The sequence below is a fragment of the Mustela lutreola genome, chromosome 6 (assembly GCF_030435805.1).
Source record: "Mustela lutreola isolate mMusLut2 chromosome 6, mMusLut2.pri, whole genome shotgun sequence".
Lineage (NCBI taxonomy): Eukaryota > Metazoa > Chordata > Mammalia > Carnivora > Mustelidae > Mustela > Mustela lutreola.
In genome coordinates this window covers 94,543,126-94,570,249 of record NC_081295.1, presented here as the reverse complement: position 1 = coordinate 94,570,249, position 27,124 = coordinate 94,543,126, and the positions used below count along the sequence as shown (strand labels likewise).

Sequence of the window (27,124 nt, the reverse complement as noted above, 5' to 3'; positions counted from 1 at the left end):
GTAAATTGCTAGAGTGAAGTAATCATTTTTTTTCCCTTTGAGTTTGGCTTTAGGAACTCTACTTTTTGATCAAGGGCAGAAAAATAGAGCCACAATACTTTAATTTTCTAATAGAAACAGCTGAGGTGTATACAAAGCAGATACTTTAAATGTGTGTCAGCATTCATGACCACCATCATTTTCTGAACTAGTGAGAAAATGACCAAGAAAAACTTCAAGAACAGGCTGAAATCTGCTGGAAACTTCCCTCACCCCATTATCAGGGTGAAGAGGGGTCACTTAATAGTTGTTCCAGTCAGAAAGCTGGAGAATGATTTCTAGGATACAATGTTTTCATTTTTATCTAAGGACTTTCATTAAAAGAAAATAAAATCTAATTTTTTTTTTTTTTAAGCAAGAAGGAACTCATTCGACAAGTCTTTTAAAAACATTAGGAGTAAACAATTCCATTCAGTAGTGACCTCATCAGAAAAGCCCAAGGACTTTAAAGAGTTAAAATGTACATGCTCAATGCACAACAATCAAGTTTCCCCAAAAGCATTAATGTAAGTTGTGAATTTAACATTAAGTAATTCCTGGAATTTCTATTATTTTCTACTTAAATTCTCTTATATGTGAGACAAGATGGCAAAATTTCATTAAAACAAGATTTCAGTATATATTAAAACTTAAAGAGAAAATATTGGTTTGGTTATTTAAAATAACACAAAACGGACACATGATAGGTGGTACTCAAAATCTGAAAGTCTGTTCTAATAAAGCTTAAAATCTAATTTTTTTATAAATGAAAAGTCAGTTCTATTTTTAATATAAACCCACATATTTTAAGACATGTTATCTATAGATACATTTTAAGATGTTCAACTGTTCAAAATCGACTCTGAACAAACTACTAGTTCATCTATCCTGTGAAAATGCATTTTGAATATGGTCAACTATATTTGGTTTTAAGTAAGCTGTACTGTTATGTTTTATTATATACTAACACTCTGGTACCTAAATGACAGTTTGAAACATCTCCACCAGTTAGGGTCTTTTAGGTCAATTACATATTGTAAAACCTGAGTATTTACATAATGATAATCTGTCAAAGTATGAAACCTCACACTGAATTTCTCCTCATATTACCATTATTAAAAATCAGAGGGAGGAACGTGAAGAACTCAATCACAAGATCACAAAATGAGTAATATCTGAGCCTGTAAAATAAGCAGAAAAATAGAGCAATAAGGCTGGTGTTTGCATATTGTATGTGCTGTAGTTTCTAGGCACAAGTTAAGGGTTAAATTGACATTTTTAGTTTCTTAACCTAATGGATTTAAAATATAGCTCATATTTTCCCCAAATACAGTTAACAATCCAATACATTTTAACTAAATTCCTTTTATGAACCCTACAAGTGCAAGCAATATAAAATATTCTAAAAGTTATTTTGATTGTTTCATTAGTTATTACTATATGCTTGGGTGAATAATCTGGTTTATAGCTAGGAAACTCCTATTTCATCACCCACAGTATAAACAGCACTGCAAACAAACAGGCACAACAGTGTAATCCTGGGTAAGAAGCTAAAAGTAAAAAATATATTTATATACAAAGTTTATCTCCCTTATGTATTATGGGAAAAGTAGTGGCTATAGTTACTATAAAGCTAATTTGTCCCTCTCAAATAGTATATTTTACAGATTATTTGTAAAGATATCACCATATTTATAGTATAGATCTCTTTAAAAATAATACAAGTTTCAGTAAAAAAAAAAAAACTATTGTGAACTTTCTTTCCTTTTTATACAGATTCAGTAGTATTTTCAAGCAAACTAAGAAAAAAGTTTGCAATTCCAGCACATAAGAAATAAGGCCTCTTTTTTTTTTCATATTGGCAAAACAAAATATATATAAAAAAAAACTACCCTCTCCCTACTTTTTTTATAGATTATAGTTCAAATACTCATATTTCTTTATCATGACAACAGCATTTGTTATTTTTAAGTAACAAGTCAGTTGAAGTTCATAGTGTTGCTTCTGAATCCCTGGAACCTTAAGAACACAGGGCCATGCCATTTCAAGAAGACAGGACTGCTTTTTTCAGCTTCTCTATTTCCACCTAAGATATAAAACATAAATTGACAATAAACAAAATATATTTAGTCAAATTTCTTTATTTTATCCTATGTCATTAAGATCCAATCATACTTTGAAGACTCCAGATTTTGATTTCCATTTTAAAATCCAATTTCCAATGTTGTGATCAATGCAGAAGTTTAACAGAAGAACACATCACAGTACAAGTTCCTAAATGGTAGAAGACAACCACAAAACAGCAACTACAGTTGTTTCAGCTGGAACAATGTTAATTAATGGGAGTATGTGAAAAAATACTGTAAGAAAATCCACCCTCCAAAGAACAAGAGAATCCTTAAAACTAAATTAAGAAATGTACAAGTACCTGTATTTAAACAAAGATGTGGGCAGTAAAGAACTGAAAAATAGTAATAATAAAGGACCAATTTAGTCCTATGTTTTTCACTTACTACGTATGTGAAATTGGCAATCCCTTAACCTCACTTGGTCTCATTTTCATCTGTAAGCAATACGTTCTAGATTAAATTCTTTTTAAAACCCAGGAATTTATCTAAGATTCAGTCAATTTGTTGGAAAGATTTCCACCTTTAGGCAGAAGACATCTTTCATTTAACAGAAATTCACAATGTAAGAAACTTAAGAGAATTAGGAAAACTCAATACCTGTTCACAATACCTATGGTTATTTAATTCCGACATATTACAAATCATGAAGCTGAAGCACAAGATTCAATACCATACACTAGCAAGTGGTACAGAACTTGCACTGATTGGGTCAAAGTCTCTGAAGTCCAGTTTTCTACTCTTGCCAATTATGTAAGGCTTTGATGATCTCTGACCTTTCACTGCGTATGGAAATATTTGGGCCTTACCTTCTCCTGAAAGCATAATGCCTATCCCCAATGCTGCATACAAATAATACATGCTATAGCTAACCTCTGACAAATAATTCATTTTTAAATAATAAGCATTTTGCCAGTCAAAAGGTCTAATTTCAGTATGTTCACCATCTCCTAAGGGATTCTAACCATTCAAGAATGGTTTGTTAATTCTAGGATCTAACAGCACTGGTTTGGAACAAGTCTTGGTCATTAGCCTGGATTGAGACAAAGTAACTTCAATCATCAGAATAGTGTTATCATTATCTCCATTCCAAAGATACATGAACCAACTACACCAATTTTAATGAGCAAGGATGCCAAGAAAATGGGGGCGGGGGAAACACTGGTGAAAGAAGGAATAGGGAGAATAACCCTGCACTCAATCAGTAATACTCCTTACATACTGCGGTCACACAGATTTAGATATCAAGCCAATATATTTACTGCTAGAGTTTCTCTTCTAGCACTTTTATGTTCATTGTTCATCTTTAGTCCTTTTATCATTCCTCAATATAATTTAATACTGTATGTTCAAAGTACTACTTTTAATCTTTAGGGAAATATAATTTCTCCTTTCAATGTACGATCTTAAAACTCTGTCTTATTAAGGTGCTTTTATAAATAAAAGGGTCAAACTTTCCCCATTAGGCCAAAAAAAAAAAAAAAAAAAGCCTGTAATACAAATCAGCACGAGGCTAAGAAACAGCTGATTTTGCTAAAAAAAAAACTGAATCAAATGAAATTCCTCAAAAATGAAATAATTCCTTTGCCTTGCCATGATTTTTATAATAAATTAAATCATATAGAGAAATTTATGTATTAGTTCCTTATGCTTATATCACCTAATTTTCATATATGAGTATGTGTACATATACAATATAAGGAATAAAAATCAAGAAACTTATTTTAATTTCTGAATTTCTACTGTGTTGCATATTGGGAATTTAAGACATTTTTAATATGTATTCTTTGATTTGACAAAAATTTATTATCTATCTAATATGTATATGGCACTTTGCTCAGAGTTATGGACAAAGATAGAACAGACAGACACCCTCAAATAGTCTTATAATCTAGAAGATGGGAAAAGTAAGTCCATAATGTCACAGTGATAAGACAGAAAATTATTACTTATTTATGCTTTTCAAAATAAAGGACATGAATTTGGAAGAAGACAAAATTACTTTTAAATCAGAGAAAGATGGGTACTAACTTAATGAGGGTGACTGCTGGAGGTAAGCTCTGAGAATCTGTAGAACTTATGCATGAGAAGATGAAATAAAAGGAAAATCCAAGAAAATACAGTAAGAGCAAATTTCAGATGAATTAACTGTGAGGGACAACTGAGGATCAGCAAGCAAGAAAAGAAAAAACAACTAGGACTAAGACATCAAAGACCTCACATGCTAAGTTGAGAAGTCTGAAACTTACTCAGCAAGTAACAGAAAGTTCCTAAAAGAACTAAGTAAAGAAAGATTAATTTGAGGTAAGAATGAGAGAAACTTAAACAGCTAAACAGAAGATAAAGAGCATAGGAAGAGGACAAAAATACTAGGAAGAAATAGATATAAGTGATGGAGTAAAGCTAACAGGTGTGAATGTGAATAGAACTAGAATGGAAGCACCATGTCTGTAAGACTTGAAAGGCAATGGAATGATCAACAGAAAAAGATAGAAAAGCAGGAAAGGAAAATGATAAACATAAAAGAGGACATGCTAATTCTAAGATCACAGTGGAAAGACATTCAGAAAGACAAGCAGCTGGAAATAGGACAGAAGCTGGAAAAAGGAATCCGATTCAGATGGGAGAGGCATAGGAGCTAATCATGATGCTTGAGGGCACAGGTAGGAAAAGAGAGGAGGGCCAAGGCAGTTCTGAAGGAACATTTTACTTAGAGAAAGGAAGAAGAGACTGAGAAGTGGACTGAAACAAAAGAATGCCGGATCACATAAATCAGGACAGAAAAAGTGGCAATAGTTTTAAAAATGTGAAAATGCTGTAGAAACTGGAAAGACACTGGAGTTGCATTCAGTAAACCTAAAATGTAAGAGTTGTTAATGACTGAATTAAAGGTGAAGAATTAGAGACCACAGATGTACTTTTTTTTTTTTTTTAAGTTGTTTATTTTGCAGTAAATGAAACTCAAGGCAGCTGGACCTGCAAGGGAGCTTTGGCTTTTTTGAAAAGTGGAAATATTGAATATTTTCATGAAAAAACGGAAAGTGCAAATAAAAGGGATACATCAGATGTAAGAGTAAGAACGGGGTTCTGATAATTTACCAAAGACCTTCATATACATTATCTCAATAACTAAAGCTAAAAGGCGATTAAGTGACTTCCTCAAGTTCAAACAGTGTCACTTAATCCCTGAGAGCAAAATTCTGAAGGCTGTTTCTGTTAAAAATTTCAGCCTAACTGCTGATTTAATCACTCTAAACCCTAGTTTCCTCATCCTTAAAATAGGAACAATAATCCTTACCAGTTGTTATGTGTATCCCCTGAGATAATGTACAGGAGGTGCCAAGCCTAACTGACACACAGTGTAAGTCAGAAGAGAGGCCTGAGTTTTTTTTTGAAGTCCCATGTTCTTTTTGTTTCACAATGCTAACAAGAGAAATAGGGTAAGCAATAAGGCCAGGTATAAATAGGGAGGCATATGAAATACTTAAGTACAGAATGGGCAGAGATTCTGAAAAAAGGCAGAAAACACTTTTCCTGAAATATTCAGAAAACAAGAATACAAATAAAGACCAAAGTATGTGCAAATGGAACAGATGGAAAAATGGAAGATAAAATAAGTAAAATTGTCAGACCTCAGAAAAGAGTGAAGATGATGACATTATAGTTAAAAAGTAAATGCTCAGTGAGACATCAAGTCAACAAATCTATAGCCATCCCATTACCACCTTCACCACCACCACCCTTGCCTCCAGGCCAAGAAAAATGAATTGAAAAAAGTTTAACTGTGGAAAAAAAAAAGAAATAGTTCAAAAAAGCAAGAGTGCAAAAGATTTAGAACTACACACTCTTATGAGGCCAGAACCATCTTCGTTTTATTTATGAATGTATACCTAATGCCTCTCGTACACTGCCTTAGAGAGCTAGCGCCCAAAAATATTTGCTTCACGAATGAACGGAATGTGATAGGGAGTCAACTAGAGATTAATTAAATGGCTATCAAGCAGCAGGGAGTGTCCAACTTAAGTAGGACAGCATAACTGTAGTGAACCCTATCACCTAGAAGAGATGGAAAAACACATGTAGTTTACGCTGACTACAATCTCAATGTTAGGAGAAATGATTTACCTCTAGATTACTTCTCATTGCCTTCTCCTCTTCCAAATCCTTTCGTAGTTTTTCCAGTTCTTTCCTAAAAACAATTTATTACTGTTAAGTCTTTCATTTAAACAATATATTTGACTAATGTTAACAGAATCTCTTACCTGACATACCAAAACTAGGAAAACCTTTTTAAAGAAAACAGCCATACTAATCAATAAAAATTTCAAATTCACTAATGGAATGGTTCAATACAACAGTTAAAAGAAAACTCAGCAGTACCATGGCAAACCCATCTGTGATAAATAAGTTTTTAAGTGAATAGGGAGCGCAGCTCATGATAAAGAAATAATAATGGTCCTTTAGAAGCAATTTTCCATATTCAGTTATCATGCTTTTTCCAGGCTGGACACTCGAAAGCCCAAACAATTTGGTAATGTCAAAACATGTCACAGTACAACACAAATTATTTAACAGGATTACCTGGACTTTACATGTCTCTTTCTCTATTTTTAAAAATTAAACATTACATTAAAATTACCAAAAATAACAAAAAACTCTAGCCAACAATCCTCCCTCCTTAACTCATGTTTTCAGTTCTCTGTGTTCCCATCTATCTTTTTTATATAGTCATCTCTCCACAGCTGTAAGTATGTATTTCAAAAAGTGTTTTAAAATATTTCCATGTTGCTAAACTTATCATATTTCTGATAATTGTTGCTTGACACTCAAATATCCAGGTTTTTTTTGTTAGTTGCTTTTGGGGTGGGGAGTGGAAAGAATAGAAATTTTATTTAACATCATGAATATTCAGTATATCAAATTTCTAAATCAAAGAGTAGGGACATATTCACAGCTTTTGGACAAATGCTAGGAAAATTCTCTTCAAAAGTATTATAGAAGTATTCGATTGAAAAATGCATGAAAATGCTCAGGAAGAAAGACTATATGAGAAAGAAAGGAACTTTTAAATTCTGTAGTTTCAAAACTAGTTTCTTCTATTATTTTAATGATTATAAAACTATATTAAGAATAAATGTCCTACTATTTCAATTTAAATTATAATTTAAATATTTAACTCAAATTTATTTAAAGCTTATTTTGGTATATAATAGAAAATTTGCTAAAATATTAACTTTGTATTTCTAAAATGTTACTACTAAATGAATGCTTTCTTTTTCTAATTATTCTATTATTTTGAGTTTATTATACATTTAAATTATACCTAAATAAGGATCTATTCCTAAAATATTTATCCTATTATCACATTTTCATTATTTTTAAAAACACATTTGTGAATATAAAATTTTTATGTAATTGTTTTCTTTTTACAAAAACAGATCAAACTATATTATCTTGTTCTGTAACTTCTCAACTAAAGAGACTAATAATATATTTCTCTGTCAATCATTCCATATCAATATCCTTCAATTTTTTTAATCCTTTAATTTTTAATGATTTGTTCCAAACATTTTAGATTCTAATAATGCATAAAGACTATGTATTCGTAAGCTATAGCAATAAAATTATTAAAAGACCTAAGAATTCCAAGTCAGCTCAAGAAATAAATTCTTATTACCAGTACCTCTGATACCCAGAATGACCCGCAATCCTACTTTCCTCCTCTCCTTTACAGGAAAAGTCTGCCTTCCTTCCTTTACTTACCACATATACAAATGTATCTTGAAACGACAGTTTGATTTTATATGCTTTTCAAACTTCATGTAAATGAAATAATACTGTATGCATGTCTCTAACTTGTTTTCCCCACCCTCAACACTTTTTCAGATGGATTCATGTTGACACATGCGGCCATAATCCATTCATTTTTTATTGCTGTACACTATATGGCATTTCATTGTATCAACACACCAGTGTATGTTTATTCATTCTCCTGTGATGCTCTTATTTTTCAGATTAAAAAGTCTGCCATCCATTTCATTTTCCCAGAGGAAATAAGACTTTGAAAACACCTTTTCAAAGACTTCTAAAATATCTGATATGTATACATAAATCACAAATATTTTATTCATCCTACAGCTACATTAAGAACACTTATAGGCAATTAAGGCAATTTGTAAATGTAATTATCAGTTCATTAATAATAGCAGACTTGGTATCAAAAATGTAAACTGTCAAAATCAACAAATCAGGGTCATTCTCTAATTCATACGTGAATAGTGCTCAATAAATACTTACTAGATGAATAACTTACAGTTTATAATGTGTACACTGTGGAATCTATTAAAAAATCTGCATGATTCAGATAAACTGAAGGATAAAGAAAAGACCCATCATGTATCAAAAAAACACTCTCTCTCTCTCTCTCTCTCTCTCTCTCTATATATATATATATATATATTTTTTTTTTTTTTTTAAGTAGTCACTCAAAATAAATTTTTTGGTTCTACCTAAGAGACATCTGTAAAAGTGGTCTGCAACTACAAAAATATCAATTGTTAATCACAGTATTTTTTTTTTTTTAAGAGAGAGAGAGAGAAATGCTCCTGGTGGGGAGGGTTAGAAGGAAAGAATCTCAAGCAGATGTCCCAATGAGTGTGGAGCCAGGCATGGAGCTTGATCTTATAACCCAAGAGATCTTAGAGGCTACAGGGGAAGACAACCTGAACCCTCACCCTTTGCTCAGTTAGATTAGCTGATCTTTGGACCTTTTTTACCTATTAGGTCTTTATAGAACTATGTTTAAAATGTTAGAAAGTTTTATTTTTATATTTATTTTTTAATGTTAACAACTTTTAAAGCTCAAATGATAACAGTTTTAGAAAAATATCTCTAAACCAACAGAAAATATGTTTTCAGTTCTAGCTCTGCTTTTTAAGAACTGTATGATCTTAGGTAAACAGCTTTACCTCTCTGAACCTTTACTTCTTCAGTTAAAAGAGAGGGGAGCTATAGTACGTGATCTTTTACATTTGTTTTCACTAAAAAGTTCCTAACTCTCACTTAGGATCTCACCATACAGTATTATCAGAAAGTTTCAGAATTAAAAGAATGGCCTTAGAGATTCACTTATTCCCAACCCCTTGGTTTTATTTACACACCAATCTCAACCCTAACAGAGACAGTGATCCAGTGCCTCTGAAAAGTAAATATACATATAGATACACTCCAGATCCAAAATACAATGTAACTTTTCCTAATATTTTTAAGACTGATTAACCCATATGTTTGATCAGAGAAGATTTCTACCCTTGAATTATGGGTACATATAGACCTTTCCCATAATAAGCCTATGACAACAAGTTTTCTAACTCAAGTTTTTTGCAGGGAGGACAGAAGCACTATTAAGGAAAATTTCTTTGGAAACATAACTGCTGATATAAGAAATGTGGCAGATTACTTCATAGAATTCTACTCAATTCTACTTGATAGAATTTGAAAGAATTCTTTACATACGTGTTAAGTAACTTTCAGAGATTAAAGCAAGGCTACTTACCCATGATCCTTTTTCAGCGCTTCTACAATGCAGAGTAATTCAATAATCTGAGCTCTAAGTTCATCCAAGGGATTTTTTTTCCCATCATCTGATTCTACTTTAGCTTTGATGTCTAATGGAGTTAAAAAAGCAGCTGTATTTGGTTTAGCACTTGAGGGTGTTGAAAGGTACAGTGATGGCTGAAAACATAACAGAATATTTTCTTATTTTATTTGTATTTATATTATATCTAAGTTCAAAAAAAATTTATAGCAAGGAGATAAACAACTAAAATAATACTTGAAGATAAATGGCAACTTTGGAAATTTAAAAAGCAGTTTGATATTCACAACTGGTAAAACGAGCAAACAACCAGATAATAAACTTGCAATCACTAGTAGTTTATGTGAGAAATGTCAAAGGACTAATAATAGTAATTTTTAAAAAGTGGAAAAGAGAAGAAAAACCTGTTAGAGCTATCTTATGAATGATCTGCCGAGTGGAACATCTAGCGGCAAGAACATATAAGCATTATTAAGGTGAGCTTGATCCTCCACAGTAGTCATTACTTAAAATTTCCAAAGAGTTTTACTTAAAAGTAATTATGAGGAATTGAGTAAGTCCACTGAAGAGGCATGAATCCATGGCCCATGATGCCCTTTTTATTATTTCACTAAAGTAACAGGAAATCAAATTTCAATCGACTACTGACAAACTAAGAATCAGATTAAGTGTATCTGATAAACTGGAAGAACAGCCAAAAGCCCTTGGAATGAATCTGAGGAGGAAACATGAATTTCTTAAACGAAAGATGTGTGTAAGTTGGGATACTATTATCTTAAGTAAAAACAGCAAGAGTTTAGAAGAGTCTTAATACCATGTAATAAATGGAAAAATCCATGTACACTGCCATTCATTCCAGTATATATTAGTGCTTATTACTATGCTGAACACGAAGCTAGGCTAGAAGTAAATTTTGGCTTATGTAATAATGTAATGATGGCTTCTGGCCTAAAGAGTGTATGTTTAATGGGAAAATGAAACAGATCTATGCCTTAAAAAATATGAAATGTATAACATTTATACTACTCATTTAAAATAAGCTTTTTAAAAAATAACCTACAGAGGACAGTGTTACCTTAGAAACTCAATTTTTTGGCAGGAAATTTTTTTTTTTAATTTCTTGGCAAAAGACAGTTTTTAGAAGACATTTTAAATTCCACTATTTTGGTGCTCACAAAGAATCCTACAAATTATACAAATCTTAGGCCACAATGCCCCTCACCTTTGGAGAGTAGCATGAATCCTTTTTAAATTCAGATGGCTTTAAGTTGGCACCATCTTCTTCTTTCGGTAACTTCAAGATTTTTTCTGGGCTTTGAGTTGGCTAAATGATTTTTTAAAACCAAGAAACAGAAAATACCAAAGAAGGAAAAGGCAATAAACATTTGGATAATAAACTAAGTAACTTTTTTTTTTTTTTAAAGATTTTATTTATTTATTTTGACAGAGATAGATCACAGTAGGCAGAGAGGCAGGCAGAGAGAGAGAGAGGAGGAAGCAGGCTCCCCGCTGAGCAGAGAGCCCGATGTGGGACTCGATCCCAGGACCCTGAGATCATGACCTGAGCCGAAGGCAGCAGCTTAACCCACTGAGCCACCCAGGTGCCCCAAAACTAAGTAACTTTTATCACTGTTTTCCACAGCTACTGTTCCAGATATTCCATTATTGTTAACAGGATATTACGTAATTTCAAGCTGAATAACACATTGAATTTCTGGAAGGTTAAAAATAGCCTGCCTCTTAGCAACAAAAATCTTCTCTACTTCGGTAATTTGAAAGTGCTGTAGCGCTCAAGAGCTAATATATTAATAATAAAGTTACTAGCAGCATTCCAAATAATGTATAGAAAGCATAAAAAAGAAGTTACACATTTAGATACCAGCATTAGTACTACCAAAAAAACTCACTATGTCAGAGGAAAGAATGTTTCATTCTTTACTAAGGTGAGTATGTACCACTCAATTCTAATTATTGTTGAGAGATGGGTAGATTAAAAGGATACTCTGACCCCTTTTGACCCTGAGTTCTGTGGTTATGGTCTCGGGACAGCTCTTTATTCCTGATTCTGTAACCTTCATTGCAACCCTCTCTGAAATGAACATGACCCCATATTTCCCTAAATATAACCAACCATTTACCACTTGAGTATAACACCTATCTTCCTGATTTTTAAACTTTGGTGGAGTTTTAAATCATTCCTCATTCCTATCTTTAGAAGAACTCTGGCTCTGCTAAATTCTCTATGTTTTAGAATAGTAAAGTGTAACTCACAGAATGTCCACCATTGAAGCGGCCAGGCAATCTTCTTCCAGGCATCTTCGGTCTATTTGCAGTGAGATGTAGCAAGTTTTCTGAGGAAGCTATGTCATCAAAATTTACAAGATCTAGAGAATAAAATTAAATATATCTACTAAAAGATAACTGTACACTTTAAAAGGTAAAAAAGAATGTTTCTGGATTTCTAACGAACTATACATTAAAAAGTCCCACTAGGACTCACACGCTAACCTGTGCTTTTCATATGCATTTGGAAAACAACACTCACCCTTAAAAACAAACATTCTCTTTACCTGACACATTTTATAGCATAAGACAACTAACAACAGAAAGTTCATGTTTCCAATAGACCTCAACAAAAGTTCTTATTGAAAAATACAAATCTGAACCAAAAATTACAGTACCATAAAAAAAAACTATCATCTTAATTTCTTGCTTATAAAAACAGATGATCTACTTCAACTCATAATTAATTACAATGTATCAGAAAATTAACATAGAAAATGTTTTAAATTTCCAGTAGTATCCTAATATTCAAATTTTAAGAACTCAACTGTATGTGGGACCCTGATGCTTTCCAACTGTAAAATGAGAGTATAATTTAATGGATGTGTGTGTGTGTGTGTGTGTGTGTGTGTGTGTGTATTGTAGCTGAGACTCCAACTGTTCATAGTTCACTGCACTTTTGCTTCAACATCAGCATATTTAGGAACTATAAGACAGTCATAAATCAAAGGCAAACAGGGTATCAAAGAAAAATGTTACAAAGATCATTCACTTGTTTTCCCACCATCAAAGGCTGGTTGACCTCTGATCCAAAAACTTGGTTTTAAAGAAAAATCTATGTACCTCTGAACCAATGGCATATAATACATTCCCTTTTCCTAGATGATCCAGAAAACCCAGGTAAAAGAGGTGATTTTTAATTTTGAAACCTAGAAATCTGTAGGTGATACAAGAATCCTGAAGATAACTCCAGACACTTCCATTGTCAATATAATCTTCCCTCAGCCCAGATTATAAACTAGTGATATTAATCATAGTGAGGTACTTGATATGGCAGCAGATATCTTTGGTTTAATCTTCCAGATACAGAATTAATTCTGCACACTCCCATTGCCTAGATGTTTATAATGCTTTCTGTCAAATATTTAGATAACCAAACTCAGTGATTTGTTAATTCTTAAAAGACATCTAAAGATAATTATTTCTGCCCTCAAAGCTTATTCATCAATTTTCATATTCAACGTTATCAATTTAGGAAAAAATGTTAAGGGTAAAAGGGCACAAAGGTAAGGCATAAGAAAAGGTATCACTGTTTGGCAATAAACGTTTTATAACAAATTTAAGTATTGTTGACCTCTGTTAATTCTTTTCCATCCTCCCATTCCGGGATTACTTTGTGTATTCTATTTTATATCTAGTCATCTACTCATCAGCTTAATACATCTCAATTGGCAATCAAATGTGCTCAGTTTAATTTTGGTCTTAAGTCTTTTGACATTTGTTATAATTATAAAATATAATTTTATATTATAAAATATAATATAATATAATATAATTCCATATAATGGAATATCTAGAACAGTAGCTGTGGCCTTCATGGAAAATGTATTGTATAGTGTGGAAGACCTTGAGTTTAAATATAGTTTTAGATATTTCATTTTATTTGTAAATGTCATAAAGAAAATCAGTATTTTAAAAAATGTTAAAAATATGCTGTAGTTTGAAGGGTTAAAGATTGCTGTTAACACTGATAAATGTATACTGAAAACCTACTAAAAAAATCCTTGAAAAGTACAATCCAATAATTTTGGCCTGTGAAGATTATTTTCAAATGCATATTTAAGCAACTTGCAGAAAGAAAAAAAAAAGCAAACAAACAGAAAAACACAGGAAGGGATGAAGATAAATGAAACTGAAAGAATAAATAAAAGGTAGATTTTAAAAATTATAGAGCATGCTCATGTAAAAATGCCTTCTGTATGTCAAGTTTTGGGCTACAACACCAAGACAAATAATTTTACTATTCTAAAACTCTCTCAGGTCCTCCATTTAAGCCATTAGGTTAGTAAAAACAGTGCACATTTTGGACTCGTGATACATTTGAACACATTCAAAATTTACCTAAGAGTAGTAACAGTGGATTTATACTGTACACATGGCATGAAAGGCAGGACAATCACTTGACTCTTATAATTATATTGCCACTCTGCCAGCCATTTGTATTTCTATACATTGTCTAAGAAGACATGGAATTTTTAAAAAGTCAAGATGAAATATCAAATTCTGGGAGAAAATAAACTGACTTATATGGTTTTCAATTAAAAAAAAAACTTTTATCAAAACAATATCTTAAGCTAATCAGGAAAATTTTTCCAACATGAATTTCATTTTACTTTCAAATGGAAAACCAAAAGGGTTAGAATAGACAGACAAACATGTACACTTTTAGTACAATTACAAAGAAAAATCAATGTGCACCACCTATTTATATGGAATTATTGTTTTGATTTCTTTTATAAATTGTCATCTTACCAAAATGGAGAAAGGTAGGATAATTTCCTGACAGGTAAGAAGGGAAACATGGCAAACAGGCTAGGAAACAAAATCTGGAAAGAAAAGTCAAGGATAGGAATGTCTAGAAAAAAGACTAAATCAAAAAATTATTTTACAAAGCAGGAAAAAGGAACAGTTGTAGAATGAATAGAACCGTTTAATGTTTACCATATACCTATTGTAGTTTATCTAACTCATATAAGATGTATATTAGATTTTAGATTATTTTGTCTTTCAAAAGAAAAAAATGATTAGTATTAATTCAATATACCGTAAGTAGAAAGAAGCCTTTTTAAAATTACTCACTGAACACCAAGACCGCTTCAAAAGGATGTTTTAGTAAAAAATTAAAGCTCAGAGTAATAAATCAATAATAATAACTCATTAATATCATTGTAACAAAAATTAAACTACCTTTCAGTCAAGTTTTAGTCTTCAGGAAATAACAGTTAATTACAATGAAAGAGAATTTTAATTCTATAATATAATAGAAGAAAAATATGACAAACAGTATTTTTAAGTATCTCACTATAAAAATACAACTTATATAACATTCAAAATCACATAATACATAAACAAATCTTCAACTATGCCTTATATGACACTCTATAAAGAAATTATCAAGAATATTACTATAAGAAAATAGTAATTTTGATCTCTGCTCTTATTCTACAGGTAAAGTCAACATTTTAGGGTGTGTTTTATTTTTTTTTTTTGTATCCTAGTTTAGATATAGACTCATTATTTAGTGTCTACCACTCAACAGGTAAGCATCTTATTAGAAGAATTCCACCTGAAATTCTTTCTGGAAGAACAAATGAATAAACATTGAGAACATAATTCAAACAAAAATACATTAACCAGGCGCCTGGGTGGCCCAGTGCGTTAAGCCTCTACCTGAGGCTCAGGTCATGATCCTGGGGTCCTGGGAAAGAGGCCTGCAACAGCAACAGCATCAGCATCATCTTAAGCATGATCTCATTGGGCTCTCTGCTCAGAGGGGAGCCTGCTTCCTCCTCTCTCTCTGCCTGCCTCTCTGCCTACTTGTGATGTGTGTGTGTGAGTGTGTTAAAATAAATAAATAAAATCATTAAAAAAGAAAAATTTTAAAAAACAGATTAACTATCAAAGAATGTTTCACTATTTAACAATGAATGCCTTGAGGTCAAATAATATTATGTATCTCTAAATTTCCTTTTAACCCAAGCACAATTTAGCATAGAAAACAATCAAAAAGGATAAAATACTATAACACTATAAGAATATTTCATCAGCACTGCTTTCTCAATGTAATAGGTATGTTACCACTAAATCTTCGATCTTGTATTCTAAGACTAATGTGCAAACCAATTTTATGACCTAGAGAACTTACTATTTTAGAAATATTTAGACTATGTGAACTTTATAATTAACCAATAGTAGCAGTGAGATTATCCTGAACCTTTTTTTTTTTTAAAGATTTTATTTATTTGTCAGAAAGAGAGAAAGTAAGCAGAGGGAGCTGCAGAGAGAGGGAGAAGCAGGCTCCCCACTGAGAAGGGAGCCTGATGTGGGGCACTATCCCAGAACCCCAGAATCACGACCTGAGCCGAAGGCAGATGCTTCACTTACTGAGCCACCCAGGTGCCCTCTCCCAAACCAATTTTTAACGAAATGTTTAAGAAAGAGGAAAAAAATTAAAACACAGATGCAATTTATAGTACTATCTTATATATGAGAAAATATACTGAAGGACATTTATTTTAAAAATAGTTTATAAATGGCTTTATATACAGTATAATCATATCTGAGAGTAGTGTCAGGAATTTACATCCTTAAGAGCGAAGAGCAGAAACAGAATGAGAAGAGATTATCAACAGGGGAAAGGAAAAGAAGGGAAGTAACATTTTATAACATCTTCCTTGTCAGGTATTCTAGCAGGTATCACAGACATATTAGATCATTCAATTATCATTTAAATGCAAAAACAGATTAGGAAACAAGACAATGATAATTTGCTAATAATTTAAAACTCATATTTTTAATAATAAAGTGTACTTGCTACTGTATCACCTGAAATTATTATTTTATGTAATAATGAGACTCTAAGATGACTTTCATGTATGTTTTTAACTTTCTGAAACATGTTAAAGGGCTAGATTCATATGCTATTTTAAAAAAATTTGAAACCTCAAACTGTGCCAAAAATATAAATTAATATATGCCTCAATTATATGCCAAATTTGAGGCTGCTTTTGATGCAGAACATAGTGTTCTCTTAAGGTGTCAATATCTCAAAAAGAAGAGTTTAAACACTTTTATACTACAAATACTAAGAACATAATATTCTAATAAAAAATGGAAATGAGGAATAACCTGAATTGAAGTTCAGAACATGAGCTGCATGCTATCAGCAGTCAGGCCTTTTGTCTTAGCATATTATTTATGTGCCTCAAATAGTAATGGGATCTAACATTTGCTCAGTTAAGTATTTCCAATCTAATATGAACACAATTTCCAAAACTTACAGGTATATCTCATTTTACTGAACTTGCAAGATAAGTCCATTTTTTACAAATTGAAGGTTGCTGGCAACCCTGTGATAAGCAAGTCTATCGATGCCGTTTTTTTTTCAACAGCATTGCATATCTCTGCATCACATTTTGGCAATTCTCGCAATATTTCCAACTTTTTCAGTACTATTATATTTGTTATTGTGATCTGTGATCACTTTGATGTTACTATTGTAACCATAATTAACTGTGCCATGTAAGATGTTTAATTTAATCTGTAAGCGCTGTGTATATTCTGACTGCTCCAAAATTAAGCTGCTTCCCACCTCTCACCCTCTCTTTGAGCCTCCCTATTCTCTTAGACACAATAACACTGAAATTGGAGCAATTCATAACCCTCTAAGTGTTGGAGTAAAATGAAAAATAACATATCTCACTTTCAATCAAAAGCTAGAAACAATTAAGCTTAGTTAAAAAAGCATACAGAAAACCGAAATAGGCCAAAAGCTACATCTCTTGTGCCAGTTAGCCAAATTGTGAATGCAAAGGACAAGTTTGTGAAGAAAGTTAAGTGTTACTCCAATGAACACACAAATTATAGAAAATAAACAAACTTATTGCTGAAAGTTTCAGTAATCTGGATGAAAGATCAAACCAGACACAACATTCATTTCCTTAAGCCAAATCCTAATCCAGAGCAAGGCCCCAACTCTCTTCAATTCTGTGAAGGCTGAGAGAGGTGGGAAAGTTGCCACAAAAAAAAAAAAAAAAAAAAGTCTGAAGATAGCTGAAGGTGGTTCATGGAGTTTGAGGAAAGAAGTCATCTCCATAACATAAAAGTACAAGTGAAAGCAGCAAGTGTTGATGAAGAAGCTACAGCAAGTTGTTATACAGATGATCTAGCTAATTAATGAAGGCTGCTTCACTGAACAACAGGTTTTCAACATAGATGAAACAGCCTTACAATAGAATAAGATGCTATCTGGGACTTTCATAGCCAGAGGGGAGAAATCAATGCCTGGCCTCAAAGCTTTAAAGGACAGGCTGACTCTCTTATTAGAGACTAATGCCACTAGTGACTTGAAGCTGAAGTCAATGCTCATTTACCATCCTGAAATTCCTAGGACCCTTAAGAATGATGTTAAATCTGTGCTCTATAAATGGAACAACAAAAAAGGACAGCAGCACATCTGTTTATAACATGGTTTACTCAGTATCTTCTGTTGAAACCTACTGCTCAAAAGATTCTTTTCAAATCATTACTGCTCACTGAAAATGCATCTTGTTACCCAAGAACACTGATGCAGATGTACAATATTAATGTTGTTTTCATGCCAGCTAATCTAACAACCATTCTGTAGCCCAAGGATTAAGGAGCAATTGTGACTTTCTTCTGACTTTCAAGTCTTATTATTTAAGAAATACATTTCATAACACTCTAACTTCCATGGATAATGATTCCTCTGATGGCTTTTGACAAAGTAAATTAAAAACCTTCATAGGGGGTGGGGAGGTGTTGCACTTGGGTGGCTCAGTTGCTTAAACAACTGCCTTTGGCTCAGGTCACGATCCTAGAGTCCTGGGATCTGAGTCCCGTATCGGGATCCCTGCTTGGCAGGGAGTCTGCTTCTCCCGCTGATCTCTCTCCTCTCATACTCTCTCGCTCTCTCTCTCTCAAATAAATAAAATCTTAAAAAAAAAAAAAAAGCATTCACAATTCTAGATGCTATTAAGAACACTGGGGATTCATGGGAGAGGTCAAACAGGAGTTTGGAAGGAGATGATTACTTTGAGGTGATCAAGACCTCAGAGGAGGAAATGACTGCAGATACGGTAGAAGTACCAAGAGAACTAGAATTAGAAGCAGAGCCTGAAGAGGTCACTGAATTGCTATAATCTCATGATAAAACTTTACAGATGAGCAAAGAAACTGGTTTCTTCAGATGAAAACTACACGTGGTGAAGATGCTATGAAAAATGTTGAAATGACAATAAACCATATAGAATAGTAGATAAACTTAGTTGATAAAGCAGAGGCAGGGTTTGAGAGGACTGATTTCGATTAGAAAAAAGTGCTACTGTAAGTAAAATGTTATCAAGCAGTATTACATGCTACAAATAAACTGTTCATGAAAGGAAGAGTCAATTGATGTAGAAAACTTCAGTGTTGTCTTATTTTAGAAAATGCTACAGCCACCCCAACCTTCATCAGCCACCACCCTGATCAATCAGTAGCCATCAACATTAAGGCAAGATTTTTAGCAATAAAGTTATTTTTTAGTTGAAGTATGTTCACTTTTTTTAGCCATAATGCTAATGCACATTTAGTAGAGTATAGTATGGTGTAAAAGTAACTTTTATATGCACAGGAAACCAAAAAATTCATTTGAATCACTTTGTTGCAATATTCACTTTATTGCAATGGTCTGGAATTGAATTTTAGGTATCTCTGTGGTAGGCTTTGTATATTTCCTGAACTGAACTGGGTGTTAAGTGTAGTACACCAAAGGCAGCCTGATAGTGAAAGAAATAAAGGACAGTAGTTTGGAAGTTAGCTGTTAGTTTTCTGTCCTTATATATGCCTCAGTTTCTCTAAATTACTTTCTTATTTATTTGAAGGGAAAAAAACAAATACGAATTTGCAAACCCTGTTTCACAAGGCCTCTCTGTTTTTAATGAAGAATAAATAGTAGCTATAGATAAAAGTAAAAATTGGGACCAAAGAGTAAAAAATCAAATTTTACAAACCACCAATAGTTTGACATTATTACATGTGTTATTTCATTTTACTTATTTGAGAAGAGAGAGCACAAGCAGGGGGAATAGCAAAGGAAGAAGGAGAAACAAGATTCTCAAAGATCAGGGAGCCTGATCTGGGGCTAAATCTCAGGACATTGAGATCATGACTTGAGCCAAAAGCAGCCGCTTAACTGACTGAGCCACCCAGATGCCCCTAAAAGATATATATATATATATATATATATATATATATATATATATAATATATATATATATATATTTTTTTTAAGATTTTATTTATTTATTTGACAGAGATCACAAGTAGGCAGAGAAGCAGGCAGAGAGAGGAGCAAGCTGGCTCCCCGCTGAGCAGAGAGCCCGATGCAGGGCTCGATCTCAGTACTCTGGGATCATAATCTGAGCCGAAGGCTTTTAACCCACTGAGCCACCCAGGCGCCCCCCCCAAAGCATATTTTTTAAAAACCTTCTATAAAGAACATTTTTTTGTTTTTATTTCACTAAGAATAGATAACAATTTTCACCAGATAAAACACACTAAAGATATCTGAGTATTTCTAAAATACAATCAAATAATTTTCAGAAGTTATTAATGAATATGGCTTCATCCAGAGCAGGCAGGATCCAAATATATGATGAAATAATCTATAAAACATTCAAATTAAAAATCTGAAGGAATCCATGTGTAGGTCAGAGCTTTTGTATTAGCAAAATGACAATTCGGAAAAGTAATAAAATCACCTAACAGTTTTCAAAAGGTAAGAAGTAGCATATCTTACAATACAGTGACAAAAAACCCCTAAGTATAATTGCCCTTTAAGTCTGAATATAAATATGAAATGTTAATCTGAAGGCTAAACGTATTAAGACACTAAAACGTTTAAAAAAATATCATGAGCACTTTATATAAGGGGGATTTTAAAAGTTCTCTTCTGCTTTATGTCATCCTGGACACTTGATGTGTCTATAGCTTAATTTCTTTAAAAGCAAAATAGCATCTGCCTTTTAGAGTTACTATTAAGATAAAATAAGGATATATATGAGAAAGTACTCTGAAAATGTAAAAAAAAAACCTAAAACCAAATACAAGGTAGTATATAATAATCATTACTACAATGGTAATGATTGTGCTATGCTTTTAATATTGAGACCTTTATCAAAACTTCCCTGTTTCAGGTTTTCCATTTTACAACTAAGAGGTATAAAAGACCAGGAGACAAAGATGATTGATGGGTTGAAAAATCAGTCCTAAAACTTAAAGAACAATATGTAACTAAAGAAATAAAGCCTCCTAATATACATACACAGAAAAAGAAAGAGAGAGAGTCATTAAAAAGCGTATTTTCCTGAATTAAAAACAAAAGTATCTTGAGATAAAGTAGAAAAGTAAAAATAATCTTCAATATAATTTAGTGCTGGTATTGATAATCTATTGATCTATTGATAATCTACAATCATCTCTCTCTCTATCCTTAAACTTTTAAAACTAAAATGTATTCCTATCTGCCTGAGTAGTATGGACTTTCCATTATGAGGGGACAAAATATATGATAAATGGATGATCTTTTAATCCATTTCTTAGTCCTTATATGAATCAAGTATTTTGCACATTTATCTTCTTCTAGTTCTATTTTTCTATTTTGGTTTCATAGATTTTAAACAAATTCTAATTAATTTCCACTCTATCTATCCACACATAAAATACATACACAAATTTCTTAAATAGTTTCTGAAAACTGGATTGGCAACTTTTTTTTAAATGCACCACCTTTCTACATGTTAACTTACCTGTTTCTTTAGAGCTCCTAACTGTAAATGAATCTAGGTCTACTGATTTCGGTCTAAGTGGTAACTGTTCAGAATCTAGCTTTGGTTTTGATACCGGCTCAGTTTCAAATTTTGATGAATTGGTAGAAACTTCCCCATTAATCCTGAAATGAGAAAATCAAACATATGGAGAAATCACTTATATGTGAATCATAACCATTTTTTAACATTGTGAATTAATGGCACTGAAGATGTTATAGCACAGTAAGTTTTCTTTCTGTTTCACAAAATTATTTCCATAAACATAAACCTCCACAATAAGACTAATCACAATAAAATCAGAAATGTAAAAACAGCCTACTAGGTGTATATTCATACCTAGTATGAATATAAATCATTTAACAGACAGTCATTACAGTCTACAGGAAAAATATGAAAAATAAATACTTCAAAAATTATTTTGACATTTAGAAAAGCAGTATAGCCACTTATGTCAAAGGCAGGTAACCAATAAACTAAATTAGCTAAGTTATCGAAATTAAAATGACCTAATTTAAAATTAGGTAAAACTTACTTGGCTATAGGAGGTGGCGGAGGGACTGGTTTTTCAGGTCGCTTTGGATATATTGTTCCAGGAGATCTCAATAAATTATTGGCTTTGGTGGGTGGAGTAGGCTTCTTTGGTGGGACTTGAGGAGCGGCTGGTTTAGAAGGTTTCTGTTCCAGTATTGATTTTTCATCTGGTTATTTAAAAATATTTAATAAGTCATTAACAATCAAAATTATTTAGGTTTCTCTACTTCTTAGAGCTAACATCAGACTGAAAATGTGTAAAACAGAGTCATTATTGTTTGTGTTCACTTTAAAGTTGTAATTAAATATCTAAAATAAAGCTTACTTTGGTGGGAAGGAGGATCACAATAAGCTTCTGAGCAACAAATAATGCCCAGTTCTTATTGTCTTCCCAGCATTCTTTGTTTTTACGGGCGGTAAACTACTCAAATATAATCACATAAGATTTTTCTCTAAGCATAGGAGAGTATAAGTGTTATCTATACCTAAATCCAGACCACTTTCTGAGACTGATGTATAGTAAACTTATGACATTTAACATACATATTTAAAAATAATCACAATGACAAAGAAAAATATCAAATGTTAAGAAAAACAGGCTAATCTGACTAGTCACAGATGAGAAAATTACAGGCCTGTATTTATAATCCTCACAATTGTACTAGGAATATATTAACACAATTTCATTTTTTCCAGTTTATTAACACCATTAATAATTCTATCAACTAGATAAGAAAATATGCTGGAAATAAACAATGGAACGATTTTAAGCCATGTTAATAAAAACAATTTTATCACCAAAAAGGTATGGTACTATATACAATGACATACTTGGCTCCTGATCTTTCAAGAACTAAGATGAAATATTAAAACACACACATGTGACTCTTAAACACAAGCGAGCAAACTGGTGGTTGCCTGAGGGGAAGTGGGTAGAAGAATGGGCGAAACGGATTTTTTTTAATTGACAAAGGTGCACACATACTAGATATTTATGATAATAGCAGTCAGCAAAAATGTATCTAACACATATATATGCAAAAATACCCTCAAGTGCAATACCGAATAATTTTCAAAACTTACTAGGTCTTTGTAAAGAATGTCTAGCACAGGACCACAAATAATTTCATGAGATTTCATATCTATCAGAAACTGGTGACTATGAATCTTGAACAAACATTGCAAGCCCTAGGTAAACCCCTGGTTCAAAATAGTTAATTTACTCTAACAACAATGAAAATACTAATTACCATTGTTTCCATTTAATCATTTATGTATAGCTTCCTTGAATCATTTGAAAACATAGCTTAGTTTACTAAAACCATGGTCATCATGTTGTACAAAAATCCACTTTCATATGGCCTCAAAGTAAACAATGCATCATATAATTACATCATAATTATACCATCTAATTCTAACTATAAGCCAATAGAGCCATCTGTATCATTTATAATAGCCAACAAAACTTAAATCTCTAAAAAATGTTTCTTTAAGAAAGATGTTTTATATAAAATATCAGGGAAAATGATGAAGGTTAAACAGAAGTTCACTGATTAACTGAACATACTTCTTTACAGAGGTATAACTAAAAGCTTAAAATCAATTCAACTCTGCAGTTTATTTTAAAATAAAAAAACACAAATATCCATGGGAATCAAAGTTGATCAAACTAAGATTCATCATTTCTGGTACAGCCATGACTAAATCAACAATAGTATGCTGATTTATTATATATGATGACAATGTATTTGGGTACTAGGTTTTATTTACCTTTATTGAGGTGATATTTACCTAACAATTTAAAGTGAACAATTCACTGCCACTTAGTAAATTCACAATGCTCTGCAACCACCACCTTTATCAAGTTCCAAAACTCTTTCAATACCCCAAAAGAAGAGTCTGAGTCTCATTACTCCCCATGTTCCCCACTACCCATCTCCCGGCAACCACCAACCTGCCTTCTGTCTCTACAGATTTAGGTATTCTGGGCATATCATATACATGGACTCACACTGCGTAACATTCTTTGTCTGGCTCAATTCACTATAGCATAATGTTTTCAAGGTTCATTCTCAACGTAGCATGTATCATTATTTCATTCTTTTTTGTGATTAAGTAACATCCACCGTATGTATATAGCACAACTCATTCATCTGTTGACGGGAATCTGGGTTTTTTCAGCTTCTTGGCTATTAGGAACAATGCTGTTATAAACATTTGCATACGAATATTTGTTTGAATATGTTTCCCATTCTTTGGGGTATATATTTAGGATCACACAGTAATTCTATGTTTAACTTTCTGAGGAAGTACCACAGTTTTTCATAGCAGCTATAATATTTTACATTCTCATCAGTAGAATATGTTCTACATGCTTGTCAATGCCTGTTATTTTTCATTTTTATTATTATCATAGCCATCCTAGAGAGAATGAAGCAACTCAGTGTGGTTTTGGTTTGTATTTCCCTAATAAAGAATAATACTAAACATCTTGTCATGTGCTCATTAGCCCTTTGCTGATCTTCTTTAGAAAAATGTCTACTTCAATCCTTTGCCCATTTCTGGACTGCCCTTTTGCTGCTGAGTAGTAATTACTCTTTATAGATCAGAATACTAAACCCGTTATATATTCCTGATACTGGATATAGGATTTGCAAATATTTCCTTCCATTCTGTGGTATATTCTTTTTACTTTCTTCATAATGTCCTTTGGTGCACAGAATTTTTTAATTTTAATGAATTACAATTTAACCATTTCTTTCTTTTGTTATCTGAACTTTTGGTGTCATAGATCTAAGAATCCACTGCCAAACCCAAGGCCATGAAGATTTAGCCCTATGTTTTCTTCTAAGAGTTTGAGTTTTATGCCTCTTATATTTAGGTGAATGATCTACTTTTAGTCAAGTTTTATATATGGCATGAGGTAAGGGTTCAACTTCATTCTTTTGTATGTGGGTATCCAACTGTACACAGAATTTTAGTTTAGCTAGAAATTCAACAAAACCAAGAGGAAATTTAAAGAAAAAGCTCCTTGTTAGTTTTTCAAATGCCCAAAGGAAGAAATATGTAAGGTATGTAAGTTATAACTTAAGATAGAGAAAAGAATTATGGTAAGGGTATGGAGAAATTTTTACTGAAAGCAGCCAAAATACATGGCAGCTAACAAAATACAGCAAAATAACTGAAATATGCCCTATCTTATTTTATACAGAATATAAAAATATATTACACTAAACTAAATGTTACTAAATTCATCCATTTGTTAATACAGATGAGAATCAGTCCCCCACTGCATGAATAAAAGTAGAAAAACAATTTTCAAAAAATCAAAAATGGAAATACTGTGTGATCTAATAATTCCACTACTAGGTATTTACCCAAAGAAAACAAAAACACTAACTTTAAAAGATATATGAGTCCTACATTTATCACTGAATTATTTATAATAGCCAAGATACAGAAGCAACAACCTAAGTGTCCATCAAAAGACAAATGAATATGGAAGACTGGAGGGGGATTGTATACAGACAGAAACACATAAACACACAGGAACATCATACAACTATAAAAAAGGATAAGATCAAGCCATCTGAGATAACATGCATGAATCTAGAGAGTATTATGCTTAGTGAAATAAGTCAGACTGAGAAAGACAAGTACCTTATGATTTCACTCCTAAGTGGAATTTAAAGTAACAACTGAATAAACAAAAAGCAGAATCAAACCTATAAATACAGAGAACAAAATGATGGCTGCAAAGAGAGGAGGGGTATGGAGGGATGAGCAAAATGTGAGAAGACGATTGGGAGACACAGGCTTCCAGTTATAGAGCGGATAAGTTACAGAAATGAAAAACACAGCATTAGGAATATAGTGAATGATATTGCTAGAGTGAAGTATAGAAAAAGATGATAGCTACACATGTGATTACAGCATAATATATAAACTTGCTGAATCACTATGTTGTACGCTAAAACTAATGCAACATCAGGTGTGTCAACTATACTCCAATTATTTAAAAAAATTGAAAAGTAAAACAATTATACTGGCACCAAAGCATGAATGGGCTCTGAGACCATAAATTCAGACTGAAAAATCAAATCCATTCTTTATCAAAGGTTACTGAAAGATGTGTTAGAAAAAAACACAGTACTATCCAAAATCCAAAATGTAGCTTTTTTTTTTTTTGAGAGAGCGAGTGAGCGCACACTCGAGCAGGTGTGGTATAAGAAACGACAAAGAGTAGGAGAGAGACAATCTCAAGCGGGATCCATCCACATCCAGCACGGAGTCTGACGTAGGACTCAACCTCATGACCCTGAGATCATGACCTGAGGAGAAATCAAGAGCTGGATGCTTAACCAACTCATCTACCCAGGTGCCCCACCAATGTTTTTTAATTGAATCTATTTTCCTAACATTTTCAGAAAACAAGGACAAAAGAAATCTACCCATATTAATCTCACTGAAATAACCTAAACTCAAGTATAATACACTTTCAGAACCATTAAGTACAAAGCTTAAGAAACTATCATCACATGAATACACATGAATAACCACCCTCAGTCCAAGAACTGAACATTAGCCACAATAAGTTATCATCATACCCGTTCCCAATTACTACCCAACTGCTCCTACCCAAAGGTGTCTTCTAACATTATAGATCACTTTTGCACATTTAAAGTTTACATCAATAAAATCCTAAGATTCATGTTGTTGCATACTATCTTACTTGGTATGTGAATATACTTTATTTATCCATTCAACTGTGAATGGACATTTGTGTTGTTTCCAAGTAAGAGCCAATAAAAATAATGCTATGATAAACTTTATCTGAATCTCCGGCACACACACAGAGCACATTTCTGCTGAATATTTAACTAGGAGTGCCAGCACTGGGTAATACGGTATAAATCACATTCAACTTAAATTCTTGCGATTAGATGTAACAATTGGCA

The 27,124-nt window shown here is 32.5% G+C and overlaps 1 protein-coding gene across 2 annotated transcripts in view; it reads right to left on the bottom strand.

The window, feature by feature from the left end:
• Nucleotides 1-936: 936 nt before the first annotated feature.
• The window catches only part of CD2AP (CD2 associated protein), a 135,665-nt gene continuing 109,477 nt past the window's right edge, over nt 937-27,124 (bottom strand). For both annotated transcript variants that reach the window (XM_059178196.1, XM_059178197.1), the window contains 7 exons: nt 22,168-22,333; nt 21,615-21,757; nt 12,013-12,125; nt 10,964-11,065; nt 9,700-9,878; nt 6,270-6,333; nt 937-2,104 (listed from right to left, as the gene is read on the bottom strand). In XM_059178196.1, the coding sequence (XP_059034179.1) occupies nt 2,063-2,104; nt 6,270-6,333; nt 9,700-9,878; nt 10,964-11,065; nt 12,013-12,125; nt 21,615-21,757; nt 22,168-22,333 (809 nt within the window). In that variant the 3' untranslated portion in view covers nt 937-2,062. The remainder of the gene's footprint in view (nt 2,105-6,269; nt 6,334-9,699; nt 9,879-10,963; nt 11,066-12,012; nt 12,126-21,614; nt 21,758-22,167; nt 22,334-27,124) is intronic.